This window comes from Giraffa tippelskirchi, chromosome 9, assembly GCF_054371585.1.
Source record: "Giraffa tippelskirchi isolate mGirTip1 chromosome 9, T2T-mGirTip1v1.2.pri, whole genome shotgun sequence".
NCBI classification, from domain to species: Eukaryota; Metazoa; Chordata; class Mammalia; order Artiodactyla; family Giraffidae; genus Giraffa; species Giraffa tippelskirchi.
In genome coordinates, this window is record NC_137283.1 from 133531033 (window position 1) to 133555351 (window position 24319).

General features: G+C 38.9%; 1 protein-coding gene across 50 annotated transcripts in view; it reads right to left on the reverse strand.

The window, feature by feature from the left end:
* The window catches only part of EPB41L2 (erythrocyte membrane protein band 4.1 like 2), a 205982-nt gene that overhangs the window by 42322 nt on the left and 139341 nt on the right, over positions 1 to 24319 (reverse strand). For all 50 annotated transcript variants that reach the window (XM_081529041.1, XM_081529039.1, XM_081529031.1 and 47 more), the window contains 7 exons: positions 20473 to 20548; positions 18371 to 18589; positions 16693 to 16780; positions 11823 to 11975; positions 11236 to 11333; positions 6715 to 6887; positions 1480 to 1652 (listed from right to left, as the gene is read on the reverse strand). In XM_081529041.1, the coding sequence (XP_081385167.1) occupies positions 1480 to 1652; positions 6715 to 6887; positions 11236 to 11333; positions 11823 to 11975; positions 16693 to 16780; positions 18371 to 18589; positions 20473 to 20548 (980 nt within the window). The remainder of the gene's footprint in view (positions 1 to 1479; positions 1653 to 6714; positions 6888 to 11235; positions 11334 to 11822; positions 11976 to 16692; positions 16781 to 18370; positions 18590 to 20472; positions 20549 to 24319) is intronic.

Sequence of the window (24319 nt, forward strand, 5' to 3'; positions counted from 1 at the left end):
TAAGAGAACTTTTCTTTTGTATCATATTAACTATGCAGAATGGAATAGAGACTTCCCGTGATGCAGAGCTCTCCTGTTTCTGATAGAAGTAGCCACTCTACTGGGTGCACTGGTAGCGTGTTGTTGTTGTTCAGTCGCTAAGTTGTGTCTGACCCTTTGAGACCCCACAGACTGCAGCACGCCAGGCTTTCCTGCCCTTCACTCTCTCCTGGAGTTTGCTCGAACTCATGTCCATTGAGTCGGTGATGCCATCCAATCATCTCATCCTCTGTCACCCCCTTCTCCTCCTGCCTTCCATCTTTCCCAGCATCAGGGTCTTTTCCAATAAGTTGGTAGCATAATCAAACTCTCCTGACAACTATTCAGTTATTGATGGATATTGTTTGATGTGATATCTGTTATTTTTAGTTAATTTTTAACCAAACCCTTTGTAGAATATGATAGTCATAGATTTTTTAACAAAGCAATGAAAAGGATTTAATGGCTCACACTACCTGAAGCACTTGTCCTTGCAACATAAGGCAGGGCCCCCATGGTGCCTCAGCCCTTCTCTCTGCTGTGGTTGGGAACTATCACTGCAGGAATTCCTAAGACACTGGCAGTTACCTCTTGTAGCAGGTTCTTTACAAATTCATGTTACACATCTTTAAAATTTTCAATGTTAAAATTTTGAAAACATTATAAATTTTCCAAGTTAAATTTCTGGAAATATTATAAAGCCACAGGATGATTTTATTTCTTTTTCATGTTTACTTCCAATGTTACCTATTCCAAAGTTTCTCTGTGGGATATGGAAAAGAGATCTAAAGGACTCAAAGCCACTTCAGATCAACTTCTAAGTGACTATACTTATACTTGCCCATGGTAATATAAAATAATCCAAACAAGTCTGAAAACACAATATAGGTTACTTCTCCATTCATTATGGCATGTGCACCGAATAAGACCAAAAGCCACACACCATCTTCTCACACAGTATTCATAAAACAATTACTTTTTGCTTAAGAATTTCTTCTTCAGTGACAGATTATTAATGAAAAACCAATATTTCATAAAGACTATCTTTCTTCATTTCAAAATATTCAAGTCAATATCATAACAAAATTATCAAGACATAGGCTACATCTTAAAATTTACTTGAAACAAACCAAATATGAATTCCAAATCATAGCTTTTATAATTGGGGGGGGCTTAATGAAATAGGATGATTATAAAGATGGACAAAAGGTCAATAAATTACTTACTTGGATTAAAGTAATTTACGTTGAAATATTTTGCTTTGAACAACAACTGGAAAAAGGTTAGAGACTCAGTCCAAAATAGCAAGAGTCTACACACATAACAAAGGTGTAAATTTTTATCAACAGAGAAAATACAATGACTGATTTTAAATGATATTTGAGTTCTGAAACAAATGCAATAGACAGCCTCTGAACTAAGTACACATTTAAAACTGCATATTCCACTAATTCACCATACCTTTCCTTCAATGAGCGGCATATGCGGGGCTTTAGCTGGGCTTCTCAGGTCCCTTCTGCCATCACCATCTTGTACCACGGCAGTGCTCACAACTCCAGGGCCTTGTGCTGAAACCTCCCCAGCAGGGCCAGGAAAATCCTTCATAAGACTTTGGTCGACAGCATCAATTGGAGCTAGTGACGAGTGATCATAGGGATCATGTTAGGATGTTTAAACGAGAAAACGTCATGAAAACCTCCCTTTCCAGATAAATAGGCAGCTTACAGACAATTAATAGAAACTGGAAGATTCTTTGATCATGAAAATAACAAATCAAATAAACTCATGTTTATACTTTAAAAAAAACCTGAATTGTAACCCATTAAATTACACCAAGCTCTCAAGTCACAGATTTTTGAAGGAGAGATACTGATCAAGGAATTGGCCAGTAGGAGGAGCTCTAAGACCAGATGAAACGCCAGAGTCAGGAAGTACGTCAGAATTACAACGTGAGCAGTACTTCAGTTCTCTGGGGTTTCTTTAATGTTGCCTGCACTTATTTCTGAATCTATCTATTGCAACAAATAATTACCTAGTTATTAAAATGGTTTGATTTAATAAGTTTTAATAATTCCTCCATAAAGGAACCTTTAATTAGAACACTAGTCAAAATTGTGACAAGACAGGAAAGGTAGATTTTAGAGAATTAACTTCTGTTTATTTTTACTGTTTTCTATTTTTCTAACCTCCCTCCTGAATGCCTCGATTTGACCTGCAGCAAGCCTAGTACACAGAAACCTTTGCCTTAGCAAATCTGGCCTTTTGGGTCCCTTCATCTATCATACAGATGGGCAGGAACATATACTGTATTGGCATTTCCGTCATATGGCAGAGCAACCCAAGATGGCCTCAGATCTCAACAAGGCCAAGTGAGCAGCAACTGACAAAAGCCTCTATCTTTAGTTTCTCCCCCAAAGAGTGGGACAACCACTGCAGTCATTTCACCTGCATAAAAAGCATCTTCCTGACACAGTAGGGTTGTCTCTGGTTCCAGGCTCCCAGGGAAGCACAATAAAGACAGGCCTTTAGGCTGCAAGCTCTTGAAGGGCAGGGACTGTGTGTGACCCACCATACTGAACTTGGGCAACATCTAGACCTCTAATTCATGTGTTACAAGAAGTCTCTTAATCCACACCCCTCACATGCCCTGTCCAAACTTCCTTCTTTTCTAGTCTCACCTTTCACCAAATTACTGAAGTCAGAAACCTGGAAGTCTTTTCCTTTACCCATCAACAACCAGCATTTCCAAAAGAGTCCTTGTATGTATTTCTAAACATGGCAAATTTCTTTTATCTCTATTTTACCATCCAGGTACCTTTTAAGAGTTTCATGGCTTTTAAACACTCATACTTTGGAAAGCCTGCACCAAATCCAATAAAACATTAAAACAAATTCACGTCATACATTAAGTATAATTATTTTCTAGAGATTTTTTGAACTTTTAAAAAGATTTTAATAATTTTTCCTTGAAAAGTATATTGCTTGAGTAACTCTTTAACCTAAGATTATGCTCCCTGAGCACTCATTATGCATACTCAGAAACTTACTGCAAAATGAGAAACTCTGACCTAGAAATGGCTTTAAATGTAATGATATCAAATTTTAATGAATATCACATTTAAAGTTACATAATGAAGTCGGCAAGATGTTGACACTGCATACTTTTATTAAACAGTTACTGATGTCATTTTGCTGCTAATAACTTTTGTCAGGTCTTACACCTTTGTAGAACCCTGAGATTATAAGCCAAGGAGCTGAACCTACAGTGCCAAATGGCTAATTGGTCTACTACCATCTGAGACAAAACCACCACGACTCTCACCAGGATTATGCCTAACCAGTCAGCCTGAGCTTCCTCCCTCATCCTCTCCAATTGTTCTAGACACAGCATTAGTCAAGTGACTTTTTTTTTTTAAAAGACAGCACTGTACACTTCATGGCATGCCAAACAGATGGGGAAACAATGGAAACAGTGAGAGACTTTTATTTCCTTGGGCTCCAAAATCACTGCAGATGGGGACTGCAGCCATGAAATTCAAAGACGCTTGCTCCTTGGAAGAAAACCTAGCTGGCATATTAAAAAGCAGAGACATTACTTTGCTGACAAAGGTCCCTCCAGTCAAACCTATGGTTTTTCCAGTAGTCATATATGGATGTGAGAGTTGGACCATAAAGAAACCTGAGCACCGAACTGATGCTTTTGAACTGTGGTGTTGGAGAAGACTCTTGAGAGTCTCTTGGACTGCAAGGAGATCAAACCAGTCAATCCTACAGGAAATCAGTCCTGAATATTCATTGGAAGGACTACTGCTGAAGCTGAAGCTCCAATACTTTGGCCACCTGATGTGAAAAACTGACTCATTGGAAAAGACCCTGATGCTGAGAAAGATTGAAGGCAGGAGGAGAAGGGGATGACAGAGGATGAGATGGTTGGATGGCATCACCGACTCAATGGACATGAGTTTGAATAAGCTCTGGGAGTTGGTGATGGACAGGGAAGCCTGGTGTGCTGCAGTCCGTGGGGTTGCAAAGAGTTGGACACGACCGAGTGACTGAGCTGACCTGTACACTTACGTGCTGGCACAAGTGTGTACACATGTGTACATATGAACACATACAATCTTCAGTGGTTTCCTAGAATAAAAACCACATTCCCCACCATAGCCTGCAAGGTCCTGTGTGATCTGTTCCCAGTCTACCTCTCCCCATCACTAATCAGATCTGACTACATTTGCCTTCTTTCTGTTCCTGGAATGTATCAAGCTGTCCCTAAACTTATGACCTTCAGACTTGCTACTACTACTGCTATCTGGAATCTTTATCTCCCGTTCTACTCTTTCTCATCCTTCAAGTCTCAACCTAAATGGTTCTTCCTCAGACAATCCTTACCCAGTCTGTAATGTCCTTGATTACACTTTCCACTTTCAGGAAATCACAAGTTCTCTGTTCTCACATGCATCCTGGGTGTTAGCACTCTCAATGACTGATTTGTCTCATTTCAGGTTTTATTGTGCAATCCTGGAATCTCACTGTTCTAAAATAGCTATCTAGGATGATTTTTATTTGATATTTGATCTTCAGATATCACACAGAAAGTAAAAATCAATGTAATCACTAGTAAATTTATTTTAATTTGTCAAGCCTTAAATTGAAGAATATTTATATATCTAAATAGTCTGTTTAAAAACAGAAAAAAGAAACTACAATACAGGTAAATAACAACAAAAAAAGGTATATTGATGGTGTAGTGGGGAAAATAAAGCTCAGTACCAGGTTACAGCCTAGCTTTGCTCTGAAGGAAAAAAAAAGAACATAAGCCCTAACCAAATAGTTCCCTAGCTGTCTGGTCATGTATTGGCATGAAAAGCCTCCTATTTTTCACAATAACACAATAATCCTTTTGATGACTTGCCCATCTGATGAATTACAGTGTCCAAAACACAAAAGGAAAAATAATGGATTACTGTGCCATGTTTGTTGAGTTTCCTTGTGAAAATCATTGTTTTCAGATACAGACCCACTATAACCCGCTGCACTAGCTGCCCATACAAGATGGTGGGTTTCCTTGAGCACAGTTTATACACCTCCAAGAAAAGGCACTGCTTTACCGCTCTTTTTAAACTCTAAAAACTCACAATATATGAGTTATAAAAACCTCATAGTTTTTATAAACAAAGGCTAAAACAGACAGTGTTATAGAAAGAGGAATGATTTCTCTCAAGGCATGAAACAACACTGATTGCATTTATTCAGCACTTGTATAAATTCTCTGTAGCAAGGGGCAAGGCTTGTGAAATATTTACACAAGTGGGCATATTCTTCGGATTTACTTGGAAAAAAGTGCTCAGTTGTTGATGAGCTGAAAGATACTCTGACAACTATCGTACAGCAATAATTCATTAAATTTAAATCACTACATTTGGGGATGTGGACATTTATTCGAACCACAATTTATGATCCTGTTGCACATTTTTTCTGTGGCCTCATAAATTATATGAAAGATTCTCCAGAATATTCAGTAACTATATATACCAAAATGCCCGCCAACAAATCTTATTAACTATCTCTGTGTGTCTGCCCAGATCTGTTTCCTAAGTTTATTCCAGGAAAAATGGATCTAAGCCAATGAATGTCAATCCTTCACTAATGAGAGAAGATTTTTTTATCTATTAGCATATCCAGCCTGCTTTAGCTAATTATATGAAACATAAGCCGTTCAAGTTTGTATTTCAGAATGATTATCAGCAATATTAATAACAATCAAAAATAGGTTTTTGCTGATAAACAACAATAAAATAGAACTTATCCAATTCAACATTAAAGGATCTTTTGCATACATGTTTTGAGATTAAGCAACCAAAAAATGTTGGGAAACTACTTTTGGTAGAAAAGCATCCACACCAGTTACTTGCTAGTAGGTAGAAAGGAAAAATTTTTTTTTTAATATCTTAAAAAAAAATAACCTCAGCTCTTTTATAGAAAACCTATTAACCCAAATTAGGGTAATAAGATATACATATATGTAAAATGAAGGGAAGCAACATCAATTTATTTCCATGTGTAATTTATTTAAAAACTACAAATATGTAGCTAATTAGAATTTGAATAGAAAAAATGTATACGAATTTGTACATGTCTCTCCTTGGGTGTAAGAACAGATGAACACATAATATTTCCTTTCTTGTTGTTAGAACACGATACTTAAACTAATCCTTGAAGCTGTGAATGGTTTCCTATATGCCAGAATGTCTGTTAAGCTTTAATAAGAGTTTTTAAACCTAAAACTGTGATGATGCAATGAATGTTTTACATTCCTTTGAATAAAGGTTCTCTATATGCTACCACACCAAAAACCCAAGTTTTCCATTAATTAATAAAGTTCAAGGAATTAAATCACATAAAATACATCACAATTAAGAAGTTTGCCCAACATCTCATCAAAAACTCTAACATCTGTGTGTTTTGACAATACCAAGAAAATTTAGGTTCAGAACAACAACTTCAAAACACTATAAAATGATTTTCATGTAAGTGTAAGTAAGCGTATCTTATTTACTCAGGGAAAAAAATATCTAGAGGCTATCCCTCTAGGTATTTCTAGGGGCCTTGTTAATAACTAGTTCAATATTTTCTAATCCTACTGGATTAGAAAAAGATGACTGGAATCCAGAATCCTAATACAATAAATGTGTTTACCTCCATCTAGACTCCTGGAGACCCGTTTACTAGAAGTGCGTTCGAAGTGTGGCGCCGGCCGGTCAATCAGGCTGCTGGCCTGGCGGGTCTGCGCCTGCGTACGGCCGCTGTAGCGGAATTTGGACCCTAAGGTCAAGAACTTGGCCTTTGGTGGCTGCTCTGGAGACACAAGCCTATGGAGGTGGGGGAAGGGGAACAAAATTAGACTTTATGGATTTTTTTTTAACTTTGAAACTATATATTTAATATCTCACTTCATTAAGTATGATTATTTGGTCCAAAAACTGCTGCTTAAACTAATAAAAGTGAACATTGCTTATAAACCCTCCTATATACAGAGCTTTATGATCATGATAAGATGAATAATCCTCATTCATGTATTCACGAGTAATATGTTTTCCTCAACCTAAGCAAAAACGCAGCTGTTCTTTGTGTGTACCAAAGGTTATTTATTTGTATTAACTTAAATCATTTATATAAACACATATGTCTGAATTCTTGCTCCCAGCTTTAAGTGCCAAGCAGCAGTCCATTATCGTTAGTAACTCTTAATATTTATGTCTGTTTCTCTGGAAAAGAACATCAAACTCAAGAATCTGTTCCATCAAGTGATGCTCTCCCGTGAAGCACAGAGCGGATCTGCAGAGATGACTAACACTCTTTATTGGCAGCACGATTCTACTGCTTAAACCCCGGGTCCGTAATGAATGAGGTAAAACTTTACTGATGTCAACTACTTCCAGACTTATATGAAAACACATTTTTGGTAAATGAGCCAATCTTGTCTGGTATACAATCGAAATGATCTTGCTTTCACTGCCTGATCAAAAGCTGGCAAAGTATTTTAACAAAACACATAATCCCAGAGCTCTCAGAGAATGTATTAAATAAGAAGACTTCAGTTGATAGTTTCAGAATATGGAGAATTCCACCAAAATTTTTCTTATCGTTCTCCAGAGAAGTGTGATTTCTTAAAGGGTTCTTTACCATATCAAGTATGTCAGGCATTTCTGCTCAATTTTTAGAAATCTTGTGCTTAACAGGTAATGAAGAGAGATTCAAGTCTAGGGTAAAGCCACATATAGTAATTCAAGAGGTGGCTTCCCATCGATTCAGAATTCTCAATCGTATTAACCCAGAAATACAACGTGTTAGAATGAAACTGATGAAAAAAGAACTGATACACTCTTGGCTTGAGTCTTGTTGTGGGGGGTGGCAGAAGTGTTTCTTGAGAACATCCATTTTATGCCAACAGATCTTCAAAGGAGACACAGATGATACTGCTGAGAAAGCAAAATCTGAAGACATCAGTGCCTCAAACTATACTTTGGAAAAAGCTCTATATTCTTAAATTAGAAAGCCAGAATGTTAAGACATTTAGACAGGAAATGAACTCTTATCTGTGCTCTGAAAGCCTAAACCAACTATGAGGACCAGGGGCAAGGTGAGAAAGGTGGCCATTTACCATGCACTGCCTTCTGATGGACTGAATATGGTAGGTTTCCCTATCTTGCAATCCACCTAACTATGGTTAAAGAATGCTATGTAAGAAAGCAGTTATGTATAGCGAAAAGGGTCATTGACAAGCTCATCGGTGCAGTAATTAACAAATGCTCATTCTCCTTGAAAAACAAGTTGACTAAATCGCATTTGTTTTCATCATCTATTCATGAAGTACACTCTGTATGTACTGAGAGACCAGTACCTACAGAAAAAGAGACATTTCTAAAAAATATCTCAAAGGAGAAATATGTATTGATGACCCAAAAGGAAATACACCCTACTCCACAAAATTTTTTAAACTAAAGACAATCAGTGCTGGAGAGAATGTGGAAAAGCCGGGACCCCTGCATACTGTTGGTAGAAGTACAAAATGGTGCAGAAGCTGTGTAAGACAGTTGGGAGGCTCCTTAAAAAATTAAAAATAGAAATATCACATGATTCATCATTCCCACACATGGGTATTTTTCTAAAAGAACTGAAATCAGGATCTCAAAGAGGTATGAGCATTCCCATAATCAATATAGCAATGGTCACAATAATTAAGATGTGTAAACAACCTAACCATCCATTGATAAATAAATGGATAAAGGAAATACAGGATATACATAAAATGGAACACTATTCATCCCTTAAAAAAAAGAAGGAAATTCTGCAATATATGACAATAGGGATAGACCTTGAGAAAATTATGCTAAGGTGAAACAAGCCAGACACAGAGGACAAGTAGTACCTAATTCTGCCCTATGGGGCATCCAAAACAGTCAGATTCACAGACTCAGAGATTTGAATGGTGGCTCCCAGGGGGTGGGAGAGGGGGCAATGGGGAATTGTTAATCACTAGGAAAAAACTTTCAACTAAATAGGATAACATTTGCTCAGTCATGTCCAACTCTTTGCGATCCCATGAACTATACAGTCCATGGAATTCTCCAGGCCACAATACTGGAGTGGGTAGCCTATCCTTCTCCAGTGGATCTTCCCGACCCAGGAATCGAACCAGGGTTTCCTGCATTGCAGGCGAATTATTTAACAGCTGAGTTACGAGGGAAGTTACTATTACCTACAGTCAGTAATAATGCTTAAAATGTGTTAAGTGATCCTGCCACTATAAAATAAAATTATTTTGAAAGGAGAAAAAAAGACTAGAGGCAAAGAGGAGGATGAGACTGGACTATCTGGCAGCCTCTGCAGGTTCTCCTCTGCTGACTGTAACTCAACCACAGGCCACATCTTCTCAGAATGAGCAGCTCCATTTGAGCATTTTTTCTTATGTCCAGTTTGCAAAAAATATAAATCCAAGAAATACAAGAAAAATATTTTATATCTAAGAAATACAAGATATAAGTCATAACTCAAAAGGGGGAAAGTCATTAACCAGAGGATTTTTATTTTATGTCACATTGAGATAAAAGGGCTTTCTTTCCAACTAACTGACAGTGGTGACCACATACACAAAGTATTAGCTTACAGATTAATTTCTTCATCACAAAGAAATCTTTAAGAGTTAAGCTACAATTAAACAGAAACAGACATCAAAACAAAACAAAACAAAAAAGGGTTGAACACAAGCATTTATGAGTTTTCTCCAAAAGAATTTTTTGGTAACTTAAGTCAGTGGTAATGTGACTCCTCTGAAATGAGTGTATTAGAGCAGTCTTGAAAGTAGATAAACAGCACCCTATGCTACCAAACTAAGAATAATGATAAGAGTGACAAACATTATTACATACCAGAAATGGTTCTAAGTTTGTTTCATGTGGGCTATACTGTTCACTTTTCAAAGTAACCCTAGGTACTATTATTACTACCACTGTATGAATGATGAAATGGAGACTCACAAAGGTTGAGTAACTTACCCATAGTCACACATCTAGGATGTGGAGGGACAGCATTAGACCTTAAGAGTAAAGAGCAGAAACTTTAAAGATGAAGGGTCTGGTACACAGCTGTCTAGACTGCAGAGATAGGAAGCTGAGGCAAGGGAGAAAAGACCAGCACAGTACACTTTGCTAAGAAAAGTGATGTTGAAAATCATGCCCATGAATAAAAGTATGACAGAAGGCAGGACAAAAGCCACAGGAGGCTGATAAGTCTAAGGAGATCTTCTGGTGTTTTTTTGTTTCTTTGTTTTGTTTTTAAGGGAACATGACATGCACATATTTATTGTCCAAAAAAGATGTCAAAGGCATCCACTGAAGGGCATGATTTACAGAATGCAATCCTACATGAGGCATGGTATCAAGGCAGAGGAATGACTCCTCTTCCTTGAGACAAGAGAAGAAGAATGAATGAAAGAGAGGGAAATGATGCTTAGTTATACACAAAAAGAGAAGATGCATGAAACCAAGAACACTCATGACCCACAGTGTCTACTATCAGCGTACTCCATGAAGGAGGGCATCTGAGCAGTGGGGCAGGAGGCTGAAGAAGACCATGCACATTTGTGATGGGGGCCCTGAGGATCCAGCCAATGTAGGGAATGATCGCTCTGCAATAGCATCAATCCACAGAGCTGTGCGAGTGTGTCTATGAGAATAGTTATGCTATTGAAGGTACTGTGTGGCAGCACAGGTATAGAAATGATGAGATCAGGACACAGGATTAATCCAGGGCCAGGAGACTAGAGGCTGATGTGCAACAACGACCAGGGTTAAGGGGGTTAGAACACTCCTGACAAACTAGCAAAGGGGCAGGTCCAGAGCTGGTTTCGTTGGGAAAGAAGTGAAAGCAGAGGGAGCTGGTAAGAGCAATTAAGTGAAACCTAAGGTGAGTGGCAGCGGAAGAACAGCCAAAGTGGGAGGATAGAAGGAAGGGCAACTGCAGTTTTGGACCATGGCAGAAGGTCAGTTCTAAGCCATGAGGAGCATGGCCTGGTAACAGAAAGAGATGCATGAATGAGGAGCCTGCAGAACCGTAAAGGTGTGGCTATGTCTGCCATTCTATCCACTGCCACCGCCTCGGATCTCGAGGGTACCCAGAGCTGCTTACATGAATCCCAAGCTGTTTTCTCAAAATTACCTGTAGAAAGTATGATGTTCCACACACACCTTCCATAGCCTTTTTGCTGCCCGATGGTTTGGCAGCTTAAAGCCAATGGTGCTCTCGAACTGTTCCAGCTAGAATAAATCCATAAGACAAATCAGCATGTCTCCTTAAGAGCTGATTAGAAGTTACTGAAAATCATGGGCTCAGATATCTCACTGAAAGCTAATTGTTCCTCTTGAAAAAAAGGCAAATATCAACCACTGACATAAACCAGCTATCCTTTATGTCCACTAAAATTCATCTTACCACCTCCTCATCCATGGATCTTGAACACTTAGCTGATTCAAAAGAAAAATAAACCTTCATGGTGTGGCAGACACATAGTACTTTCTCTTTTCTGTGAAATTGTGACGGATACTTGTTTTCTTACTAACAGGAATATGTATGCAAGTTTATCATCAAAACCCTGACTTGACTTTTTTTTTTTTAACCACAGAGGAATAAATAATAGTTCATTTTCTTAAAACTCAATGGAAAAGAATTCTGCTAGCTCACAGCCATAAAGAAGAACACTGACAAAGCCCAATTAGATACGCCCAGGGCTACGTGACTTTGCTTACCTCTGCTGGCCTAACTTTAATGTAGAAGTTACTGCGCTTATAGGAGATTTTCAGGATTTTCGGCCAAGCAAAACGATTGATTCTCAGCCTGTCTTTGTAGATGAGGAGTCCATTAGCACATACACCCAGCTTGATGTCCACGCCTTCTGAGTCCTGCCAAGAGAAAGCCATTTGACCATGATTAAAGGTGTGAAAGTTATACAGGTTGGAAAACCAACAATCTCCCTCAAACCATGATCAAGAAGGCCAATTTAACGGGTCTGTATTTCAATTTCAGCAACAGTACACGTGTTAATAGAAGCACCAGGGCACGTGACACATCTTAATTCTAGATACTCCACCTGAGGGGCCAGATTTTAGGTATGGCAACATGACTACAGGATGCGGTATTCTTCAAAAGGCCTAACTCATATGTTCTTGAGCTTGGCTGCAAAACCCAAAAGGGAGGAAACAGACCTTGATTTAGACATCCTGAAGCTAGGGAGATAAAACTTGTTTTGTGAGAGGCTATTTCAGCTCCTGAGGACAGTGTGTCAGCCTGCCCTAAGGTGTAGTCAGCCATTTTACTGTAGGCAAATTTATCTCAGATGGACTATGCCAGCTAATTGCTGTTAAATAACGCCTATATTCTGCAAAACACCAACCTCTCACAGACAGTTTCTATTCTAGGCTGACAGTGTTGAAATCTTTGAATTCTTTCAAGCAGTTTTCCAATAACTCTTAAGTGCTGACATCTAGTTCTCCTTACAACATTCCTTCAGCTGGCATATTTCAAAGGATGGTAGACTATTCTTAAACTTATTAATACTGTTTTCATTCCTCAGTGTTTTAATTTGAAAAAGATAACCATCTAAAATAATCATCAGCCTGAAAGATATTTTTAAAAATCAAGTAAATTTACAGACAAAAGTAAAAAAAAAAAAAAAAAATTGTCTCCTCACATTTCAAGTACTGTTGGAATATATAATACTCAAGGATCTTTAAGAGAAGAACTAGATCTCACTCAAGATATGAAAAATTATTCAGAGATATTCACATATTTAGAAATCATTAATAACATAGAAAAATTCTCACAAAATATGCTAAAACAAATCCCATACAGTCTAGGTTCAAGTCAATAAATGTGTGACATTTCAACTGTCTTGTTACTGAGAACAATTAAATGCAATTTTTATATGTTTTTTAAAAACAGAAGTACAGTACTAGGTGTGTATGTGTGAGTCGCTCAGTCACGTCCAACTCTTTGTGACACCATGGACTGTAGCCTGCCAGGCTCCTCTGTCCACGGAATTCTCCAGGTAAGAATACTGGAGTGGGTAGCCATTTCCTTCTTCAGGGGATCTTCCCAACCTAGGGACTGAATCACGTTGCAAGCAGATTCTTCACTGTCTGAGCCACCAGGGAAGTCCACAGTGCTAGGTAACTGATGCCAACTGTATTCACCACTGTGATATGTGAATAATTCTTATGTATAAATAATATCACATTAGACCATCTGAACAAGTTTAAAAATCTCATCTATCAGGTGCTTTTATTCACCGACATCCTGACAGTCATAGTTCTCTCTAGGAACAGAATGAAAGCTGGAGGGAACCAGTCACAGGTACCCAAGCAACGTGGCACCAGACACAAAAGATGCATTTGCTCAAAATATCACTAAGGCCACGGGGAGTGGGCCGGAAGATTGCCCAAGACAGCATGTTCTCTGCACGAAGAGGGAGGCAACCTTCATTTGAAACATTCAACAAAGCCATCACTAGTGTGAGGTAATCTTTCAACAGGACATTGAAGCTATTTTATCTGACTTAAAAATAAACACAATCTGGATCCAAGTTAATCAGCTGATTTTCGATTGTTCCACATATTGTTTTAGAATTATCAGTACCTGTATCAATAGAAATTACAAATAAAGAAACTAAAGGGAAAAAAGCCCTAGTTCTCCACGGTTGACTTCTGCCACTAAGCAACAAAGTCAATAAAATAAACTAATCAAAAGGGAGCACTTTCCTTCCTTCCTTCCATCCATCCGCCGTGCTCACTGCCTCAGGAAGCTGCCCCACGCGGGACATCAACAGGATCCCACGCCCACTGACTTCCAATGGGTTCAGCCAATGGGAAGTTCTCAGATAAGATCAGAGAGGAAGAAGTTGGAAAGGTCAGGGGTTTTAACACCCAAACTCCCTCCCTGTGTAGTCGCATCAGGGTAGCTCTCCTTGACAATCGCAGCTCCTCTCAAGCCCTTTCCACACAGATCTCTCCCCTGAGTTCTGACAGCTACTCTCTGCCTCACCAATCCACATCCAGAAGGTTAGGAGAGCTGCTGTTAACAGCTCACAGGTATCATTCTACTCTTGTGGTTTCTGTCTGTCTTTGTCAAGAGCCCTTTTATTCAAAATCCTCGCCTTGTCCTGACATAAGTGTGCCATTAAAAACTCTTTTGACAATAAAAGATTAATTAAAAACTTTTAAACATGATCTCAAGGCAATGAAAAATGTATAAACACACAAAACTTTAAACTACATGAAAAGTGTTTTTAAATTGCTACAGATTTTTTTTCAATGAGCTACAAATATCTTGCTCATCAGGTATTATCTAACAAGTCCATCAGATGATATAGTGAATAAATACATGTTATTCTGACTTTTTTAAAGTGATCTACTCCTAGCCACACAGTAAGAACTGAAATTATAACAAAACCAGCAACTTTTTAACTTTTCTAACATCAATTCAGTTCAGTTGCTCAGTCATGTCCGACTCAGACATGTCTATGCAACCCCATGGACTGCAGCACGCCAGGCTTCCCTGTCCATCACCAACTCCCAGTGCGTGCTCAAACTCATGTCCATCAAGTTGGTGATGCTATCCAGCCATCTCATCCTCTGATATCCCCTTCTCCATAACTTCAAAAACAAGAATCCTGAAACCTTCCAGGGTTACCATCTAAAAACTGGTTTCTCACTAATGATCAACAAAAGCAGCAGACGGAAGATTCACGTGTGGCAAGAATAACAGGGTTTAGAGGAGACATGGGTTCTGGGGGCCTTTAGGATACCAAAACTGCTCTTTCCTCCCTCCTTTAGTTCTGTGTGTCTGCTGACTCCGCCTGTCCCCATCATACAGAGAAATGAGCTACAAGACACTGAAGTGTGGCAAAGATCTGTTTCACCTCCTAGCAGGATGTATCAGCAGACATCACACAAATGGGACTACTTTACACTATGTGGCTGGAGGCAACAAGCCAGTTAGTGTAACAAGCCATCTGCATCCTGTTTCACAAACTGTAAATAAGATAGTATATGTGGAAGTGTTTTTAGAGTATACAGCATCTAGCAATTAAAAATGTTGCTGTCAGAGACTATTTACTAACATGGAACAGTGTTTTCTAAGAGCAAGTTAAAAAAAATTACAAAATAATACTCATAGTATAACCCATTTAAAAAATGTGACATTGGGACTTCCCTGGTGGTCCAGTGGTTAAGAATCTGTCTGCCAATGCAGAAGACACAGGTTCGATCCCTGGTCTGGGAACATTCCACATGCTGCGGGGCAACTAAGCCCATGGGCCACAACTACTGAGCCCTGCTCTGCAACAAGAGAAGCCTCCGCAATGAGAAGCTGGCACATCACAACTAGAGAGAATCCCCTGCTCCCCACAACTAGAGAAAACCCTCACGCAGCAACAAAGACCCAGTGGAGCCAAAAATAAATAAATAAAGCTAATTAAAAAAAAAATGTGACATTGCTCAGATTTTTTTTAATAAAACAAGAAAATAAAAAAAATATTAACAGTGCTTGTTTCTGTATAAACTGATTTCAGTCTTTTTATATTGTTCACCTCTATTCTCTATGATGAATGTGTATTTCTCTTGTAATAACAAAAAACATTTAAAGAATGAAGGAAGACACAGAGGAAAAGGCAATTCTTTGCAAATATGAAGTACTATTAACACAAAAGCAAGAATTAATAATCTGAGGCCAAGAGAGGGAGGATATCTTTGAGTGAGGGGCTTTCCTAGAGATTTCTTAAATCCTGTAACGCCTATAACCTGCACTTCCTAACACGGAAGGATTGGAAGGGTGTTTTAAAAGCAGGCAACAATAGGTTCCTGTCTCATGTTGAGTTGACTCTGGATATATTGTTCAAAACCAAATACATCTTTCACCTTATCTTTTGTACCCCCAACCCCACTCTCCACCCTGACTCTCCCTACCACCTGATTATGAAAACTAGGATTATTAAGTAGGAGACATTTTTTAGATACAAGGCAGCACTTGGCAGAGCATAAGCTCGGACACAGAATACAGACAGGATGAGGAGTAAAGAAGGCTGATCAGTGAGTCTTATAGTAAGTATATATGAAAAGGGATCAACTCATAACATTGAGATGGAGAAGGCAATGGCACCCCACTCCAGTACTCTTGCCTGGAAAATCCCATGGATGGAGGAGCCTGGTGGGCTACAGTCCATGGGGTCACTAAGAGTCAGACGCGACTGAGCGACTTCAGTTTCACTTTTCCCTTTCATGCACTGGAGAAGGAAATGGCAACCCACTCCAGGGTTCTTGCCTGGAGAAACCCAGGGATGGCGGAGCCTGGTGGGCTGCCATCTATGGGGTCGCACAGAGTCGGACATGACTGAAGCGACTTAGCAGCAGCAGCAGCATAACATTGAGAAAAGAAGGAAGAATATAGGGGAGAATCAATGGTCCCGTCCCACAATCAGAAACCCCAAGGAACTATTATAGAGCCCCTCGGGTGAGGGGGAGGAGCCTTTGCTAAAAGTGAAGTAGGCTCGCTTAAAACCGAAGACTTCTCAGAACTTTAGTCAACAGACCAGGAAGAGGCACCTCCCTGTCACACTCCCAGTACCTTGGCATGGTGCAGGTCAACGCCGTACATGGAAAGCCTCTTGGCGTTTTCTAAGAACTGAGAATCAGCTTGTGCTGGAGATAAGCCCCTAAGGATCAAAAGAAACATTATCTTATTGGTGGATGCAAAGCAAATATAGCCAAAATGGGGAAAGGAGTGCATAAGCTTAGAGTTTAGGATGAAGGGATTGGTCCAGCTAAATGCGCAGACGAAGGAAGAAACAGCTAAGAAGGCTCAACCTCCAGCATTTTTTTCTTGTTGTTGTTATTCAGTCACCACGTCATGTCCAACTCTTCAAGATCCCATGGACTGCAGTATGCCAGCCCTCCTTGCCCTTCACCATCTCCTGGAGTTTGCCCAAGTTCATGTCCATCGTGTTGGTGATGCCATCCAACCATCCCATCCTCTGTCGCCCCCTTCTTCTCCTGCCCTCAATCTTTCCCAGCATCAGGGTCTGTTCCAATGAGTCAGCTGTTCACATTCTCAATAGGAACCTACTCATTGCAAAGAGGTGTCCCTCCACCCTCACCCTTTTTATCTTAGAAAGTTGCTTTCATTTTTTTTCTACTAGGGAAAAAACCCCAGCAATAATGGGTCCAATATAAATTAACCTTAAAAATAAAAGAATATAAAGTCATTGTGTCTTTATGAATACACAAATTCTCTCCTAAATTTTATTTCACTAGGATTGATCATACTAAATATCAGAAGTACCTGTACTTGATTTTACAGCTGACATACCCCAACTAAACAAATCTTAAGCTCCTAGAAAGCAGGCTTCCATTAATCTTCATATTTCCCATGGCATTTCAGCACCTGATATTTCAATTTCAAATTATATGATACATGTCTACTGAACAGAATTGGAATAAAGTTCATAAGAAAATATTCAAAGTCAAATATTGCATTTATTTTTTTAAAGACAAGTCAGTGAAGGTTGTCTGTTAAAAGCCTCTAATCTCTGAAATTTCCTTTCAAATCATTTCAATCAAAATTTTTGAAAAATTCAATTTTGCAATATGGAACAAGTTAGAACTTGGTCACTGGGAGTTTTAAAAACTTGTGCTTAAGAAAGCCATTTGTTTTCACACAGATGTAAAAGTTCTCAAGGTGTAACATGGTATTTAAGTAATTAACAATCCTCAGCTAAACCAAAGTCATCTTCTGTGGACAGAGAAACCAACTGTAGATTCATTTCCTTCGTGTCCATTGCCACTCATATTTCTGATTCAAATCTTGATGCTTCATTATCTCCTTGGCTTTCTCAAATATAGTGATAAAAACAATTAAAAGGCAGAAGAAATGCATAATAAATGCCAAACAAGTACATATGTTTGTGTCAAGGGTTTGTGTGTGTGTGTGTGTGTGTGCACGCACGCACACATGTGTATGAAGGGAGAGGACTGGGATAGAGCAAGGAGATGTCATAGGGAAATGTAAATTTTTCTAATAAATGAAAGCAGTTAGCCCCGTGAGCACAGTTCCTCATATTATAGTCATAAAGACAATGAAAGGATATCTCAGTGACTCCAAGTTGTCTTGACCAGTCCTACGTGAAGCTTCACAAGGGCAAACTGATCAGTCCTGTCAGCTATACTCAAATGTCTAGCCAGTGCTCTAAGGGAAATCATTTGAACCCACCATGGCCACTGTCTCCCCAGTAGGCAAGTCTACAGACCTGTGGGTCTTATGCAGCTCTGCCACCTTCTCTTCCAGCTCTTTTGTCTGTGTGGGGGCAAACTGGAAGTCGCTGAGGTCATGACTGGCATGCTCTTCTGGGTCATAGTCCCCAAGTTCAGCCTGCAGTGTGTAAGATCCCAGGAGGGCGTGAGTCACAAAAGAGCAGGGCAGGCGACCAGAGGCAATGTCCTGCCGGAGCTGAAGGCACAAGAAGTATCTGTGAAGGACAGGGAAGAAAGAGTAGAGAGAACAATTAGTCAAGATTGTAACACTCATAATTCTGATATTCCTTTGAAAAAAAATATACAATATGGCACTCTTCAAATCCAGAGCAAAAAAGTCTTATGTAACAAGAAGCCCGACGTCCTCCATGGATTCCTAATTTTGTGACTTATTTACAGAAACTGAATCAGGAGGGCAAAGTAATAGACGGAAATTCTGAACTGCTACTCTGGCAACAGTGTATTTTTACTATTACAATAAAGAGTTTTGTGACTGCAGGTGAAATTCTAATCACTTAGTCTCCTTGGATTTAAGACTAATCAAAATTAGCATGCCCTTCAAAAGTTGTAGAGATTAATAAAATTTAAGAAATAGCTGCAGTTTCTAAGCATTTGCAAGAAAAGCTAAGGTCACCCACCCTTTATTCTCTCTACCCTTTTCATACTAATTTCTTTTCCTGAGATCCTTTAAAAATAATTACAAATTAGTCTATACCTGGAAGCCCTCACCTGCCCATTTACCCCATCCAAAGAGGCAGCTAATTCAGTTTAAAGTAGAAAAGGTAGGGGTTTGAGAGTCAGGCAGAGCTGACTATGTCACCTTGAACAAGCTAGTTAATTTACATGCCTAAGAATAACTTCTGGTCTGTAAAATGGGAAGAACTCTATTTTCCTTTGAAGGTAACGGCAAAAAAATTAGATAATATAAATAAATTTACAGGCATGGTACCTGGAAATCAGTAACTAGTAGCCATAATCATATTATATCATTCAAGGTTCCAAGTGTATTATTATACAGTTATAAAAAATACTGGCTTTTACTAAATAACCTGCAGAAACACATTATTTATACTCTATGAGGATCTGGGTGGGGGGGTGTCTCCCTATCAACTTTTTGTGGTAACATTTTAAAACCCAATTTCTACTCTTGAATTTAACTACTTGCTAAGGTTACCATCAACCCCACCCAACAAAATGGCAGGATCCTCCCTCCTTCTTGAAGACAGTTGAGAGACTGCCATTCCTACGGGGTGCTGGCTTCTTCCTGTGGATTCTTTTGCCTGGCATGAGTGTCATGGCCCTGCCCTCTTCTTGCCTCTACCCAATGCATTCAAACAGACAAGCTGCTTCTGGTCCAGGATTCTTGTTGAGTCAGAGAACATGGGCCAGTACATGGAATCAGCCATCCCCCAATTCAGTTACACCTGTATTACACCCTAATCTCCTGTCAGGCAGGGCAAGGACTCTGTTTATCATTATTGTAATCCCACAGTAAACAAAGTACTTGTGCTCCTTAATTTTCCAGGAATGACAAGTGCTCCATAATTTTCTTAAGGATGAAAGTCAGCTCACTATCACTGTCGGCATGGGGTTCAGGACAGGGCACGGGGGGGAACTGGGCTGTCCAGAGAGGAGGGTGGAGGGGGAGGGAGGGGAAGTAAACAAAATCATAGTTCAATAGACTTCCAAAAACAAATTTTAAAAAAGTTTTTCATTTTTCTACCTTTGCATCACCTTTGTAATATAAGATCATTACACAGGCACACACAGGTTACACACAAAAAACCATCTTAGTACTAAAATTTGAAATATTAAGTACCAGTAATTTTTGACAGTATAACATAGGAAACAAAATTGCTGCAATTTCAAAAAAAAATCCATTACTTGAATATAAGTGGGGAATTAAAGAAAAGTGAACAAAATTTTTGAAACTAGAAACATTTCAAAGTATTTTGGGATATTCACTCCCCAGGAAACTTCTAAAACTCTACTTAAGAATAAATATTTTTGTTTTAATACTGAAATTACCACCATTCCCCCAGGGCACAGAAATGAGAGTTGTAAGTAAAGAATCATTTTTAATATAAACATAAAGTACCTGGTGATATCTTCAGTCAATTGAGAAGGATCAGGAGGATAAAACTTCACATTAAAGCTGAACAGCCAAGGAAGATCTGTGATTATTAAAGATCATGATTATTTATCTGACCAACACAATGACCATTTATATTGATAAACCTTAAAGGTCAACTGGTGTTCATATAGTATAGATCAGTCCCAACATAAATCAGTTTGGAAAATTTTGTTTTTTAATTAAAAAAATATATCATTGACAAAGCAAAAATGAAGTAAAAAATAAAAATCATTTCCATAAATAACCCATCATTAAAGAATAATAAGGCTCATTTCTTTATAAATGTTCACTGGTACCCTCACATGTGAGGTACCTTTACATGGTGAGCCAGAATGCAAAAATTTTAATACAACCTTCACATAACAGTTTAAGATCTGTTTTAACCACAGGATCTTTAGATGCCAAATCCCCACACTTAAAAACAAAAAGAAATCTAGGATTTCTACATTGTTGGGGTTTCAAATGATCAATGTAACCATTCAAGAAATGATTAATGGGCTATTTGAGAGATCACAATACTTAAAGATAATAAAAGTATTTCCCAGGTTTTATAAAGTAGGCTTAAAAATATGCATATATAACATATACTTTGCTGTAGTGTGCCTAAAGAGTAAATATAGTAAGCAACCATGTCATAATGACTAACAAAGGTTAAAACATTGCTATATTACCACTTAACTAATGTTTGATTTATCATGCTTCAGATGGCTTTAAAAACAAATCAACAGCAATAAACAGACACACACAACTCTGGGGACAGGGCAGGTATTATTTTCCAAAAGGGATCAAAATAATTCCAGTGGCCTGAATTTAGAGTTATACTCAAAGTTCACGGTATTTCCAAATAAAAACTAAAAAAAGGTGTGTGTCTGTGTGTTATTTCATACACTATTTGAAAGCTTTACAGTTACTTTAACTTTGGACTTGAAGAAAAATTTCTTGAATCCTATTCTCTTGCTCAAGGGGTCATTTTGTTCTTTTCTCATCACAGACACACTGATTTTTCTCCCACTCAAAAGTCAATGAGCCTATTTGCAGGGTGGGAACAAAGACTCAGACATAGAGAACAGACTTATGGACACAGGGAAAATGAGAGGGTGGGACAAACTGAAAAGACAGCATTGAAATACATGCATTACCATGTGTATAACAGGTAGCTAATGGGAAATTGCTACATAGCACAGGGAGCTCAGCCTGGTGCTTCTGTGACACCTAGACGGAGAAGGCAATGGCACCCCACTTCAGCACTCTTGCCTGGAAAATCCCATGGATGGAGGAGCCTGGTTGGCTGCAGTCCATGGGGTCGCACCGAGTCAGACATGACTGAAGCGACTTAGCAGCAGCAGCAGCAGAGGGGTAGGATGGGGTGGGAGGAAGGTTCACGAGGGAGGGGACATGCATATACCTATGGCTGATTCATGTTGATGTACGGCAGAAACTAACATGACATTGTAAAGCAGTTATCCTCCAATTAAAAATAATTTTTTTAAAAAGTCAATGAATAGTTACTGAATGTCTACTGTGAACACACAGCACCCTTGCTGGGTTAGAGCTGAATACATCATTATTCTACTAATAAAGTCAATCCTGCTGAATTTAAGGAACAGACTTTGCTTCCCTCTACACATTTAAAACATCATAAAAAAAGATATGGAACTTTTTTGAGTATTAAGAAATATGCCATTTTTTGGCCAGCAGCACCAGGTTGGCCGTGATGCATATGTACTTGTTTGAGGTCATTCCTAACCCATAATTAAGCAAAGTCATCACAGGATTATCATATCATTTTTTAATGGATCCTTATTTACGTGTCTTCTAGGTATTAACACTAGCACCTGCTAACCTGGATAGACAACTGGAATAAGTTTCTAATAGAACATATATTTCAGGATCTATTTTCAATTTTAAAGTTGATAAAATGCACCAATAATGCTAAACTTTTTATTTAGTTATATACTATTGATATTATCATTTCTACCTAGCTATATAAACTGTATGCCTAGTATGGATTGTTTACATATTAATACAGGCAAGCCTAAGATACATATACATAGTCTTATGTGTCTATATAGTCTTATTTGTGTACATTTGAGAAAATAAAGATTTTAAGGCAATTTTTACACAGGAACTGATACATTATTGATAGTTAGTGTTAGTTTCTCAGTAGTGTCCAACTCTTTGTGACCCCGTGGGCTGTGGCCCCCAGACTCCTCTGGTCCATGGAATTCTCCAGGCAAGAGTAAGGGAGTGGGTTGCCATTTCCTTCTCCCAGGGATCTTCCCGACCCAGAGATCAAACTCGGGACTCTTGCATTGCAGGCTGATTCTTTACCGCCATGCAACCCAAAATAAGGCAATGCCAAAGAACACTCAAACTACTGCACAATTGCACTCATCTCACATGCTAGTAAAGTAATGCTCAAAATTCTCCAAGCCAGGCTTCAACAGTACGTGGACCATGAACTTCCAGATGTTCAAGCTGCTTTTAGAAAAGGCAGAGGAACCAGAGATCAAATTGCCACCATCCTCTGGATCATTGAAAAAGCAAGAGAGTTCCAGAAAAACATTTGCTTCTGCTTTATTGACTATGCCAAAGCCTTTGACTGTATGGAGCACAACAAACTCTGGAAAATTCTTCAAGAGGTGGGAATACCGGACCACCTGACCTACTTCTTGAGAAATCTGTATGCAGATCAGGAAGCAACAGTTAGAACTGGACATGGAACAACAGACTGGTTCCAAATAGGAAAAGGAGTACATCAAGGCTGTATATTGTCACCTTGCTCATTTAACTTTTATGCAGAGTACATCATGAGAAATGCTGGGCTGGATGAAGCACAAGCTGGAATCAAGACTGCCAGGAGAAATATCAATAACCTCAGATATGCAGATGACACCACCCTTATGGCAGAAAGTGAAGAAGAACTAAAGAGCCTCTTGATGAAAGTGAAAGAGGAGAGTGAAAAAGTTGGCTTAAAGCTCAACATTCAGAAAACTAAGATCATGGCATCTGGTCCCATCACTTCATGGCAAATAGATGGGGAAACAGTGGAAACAGTGACAGACTTTATTTTCTTGGGCTCCAAAATCACTGCAGATGGTGACTTCAGCCATGAAATTAAAAGCCCTTGCTCCTGGAAGAAAGCTATGACCAATGAAGACAGCATATTAAAAAGCAGAGATACTGCTTTGCCAACAAAGCTATGGTTTTTCCAGTAGTCATATATGGATGTGAGAGTTGGACTATAAAGAAAGCTGAGTGCCGAAGAATTGATGCTTTTGGACTGTGGTGTTGGAGAAGACTCTTGAGAGTCCCTTGGACTGCAAGGAGATCCAACCAGTCCATCCTAAAGGAAATCAGTCCTGAATATTCATTGGAAGGACCGATGCTGAAGCTCCAATACTTTGGCTACCTGATGCAAAGAACTGACTCATCAGAAAAGACCTTGATGCTGGGAAAGACTGAAGGTGGGAGGAGAAGGGGATGACAGAGGATGAGACGGTTGGATGGCATCACTGACTCAATGGACAAGAGTTTGAGTAAACTACAGGAGGTGGTGATAGATAGGGAGGCCTGGCATGCTGCAGTCCATGGGGTCACAAAGAATCGGACATGACTGAGCAACTGAACTGAACCGAACTCAAAAAAGATTAATGTTTACCTCTGCTAGTTGTGTCTTAACTGAATAAAAAATCATAGCAGAGACTGGCCTAAGATAAAATAAACAGTTCTTTTGTCCATTTTAATATAAGCAGAAAGAAAGAGGTAAAAATACAACAGCTAAAACTTCATTTCCTCAGCCTACTTTCAT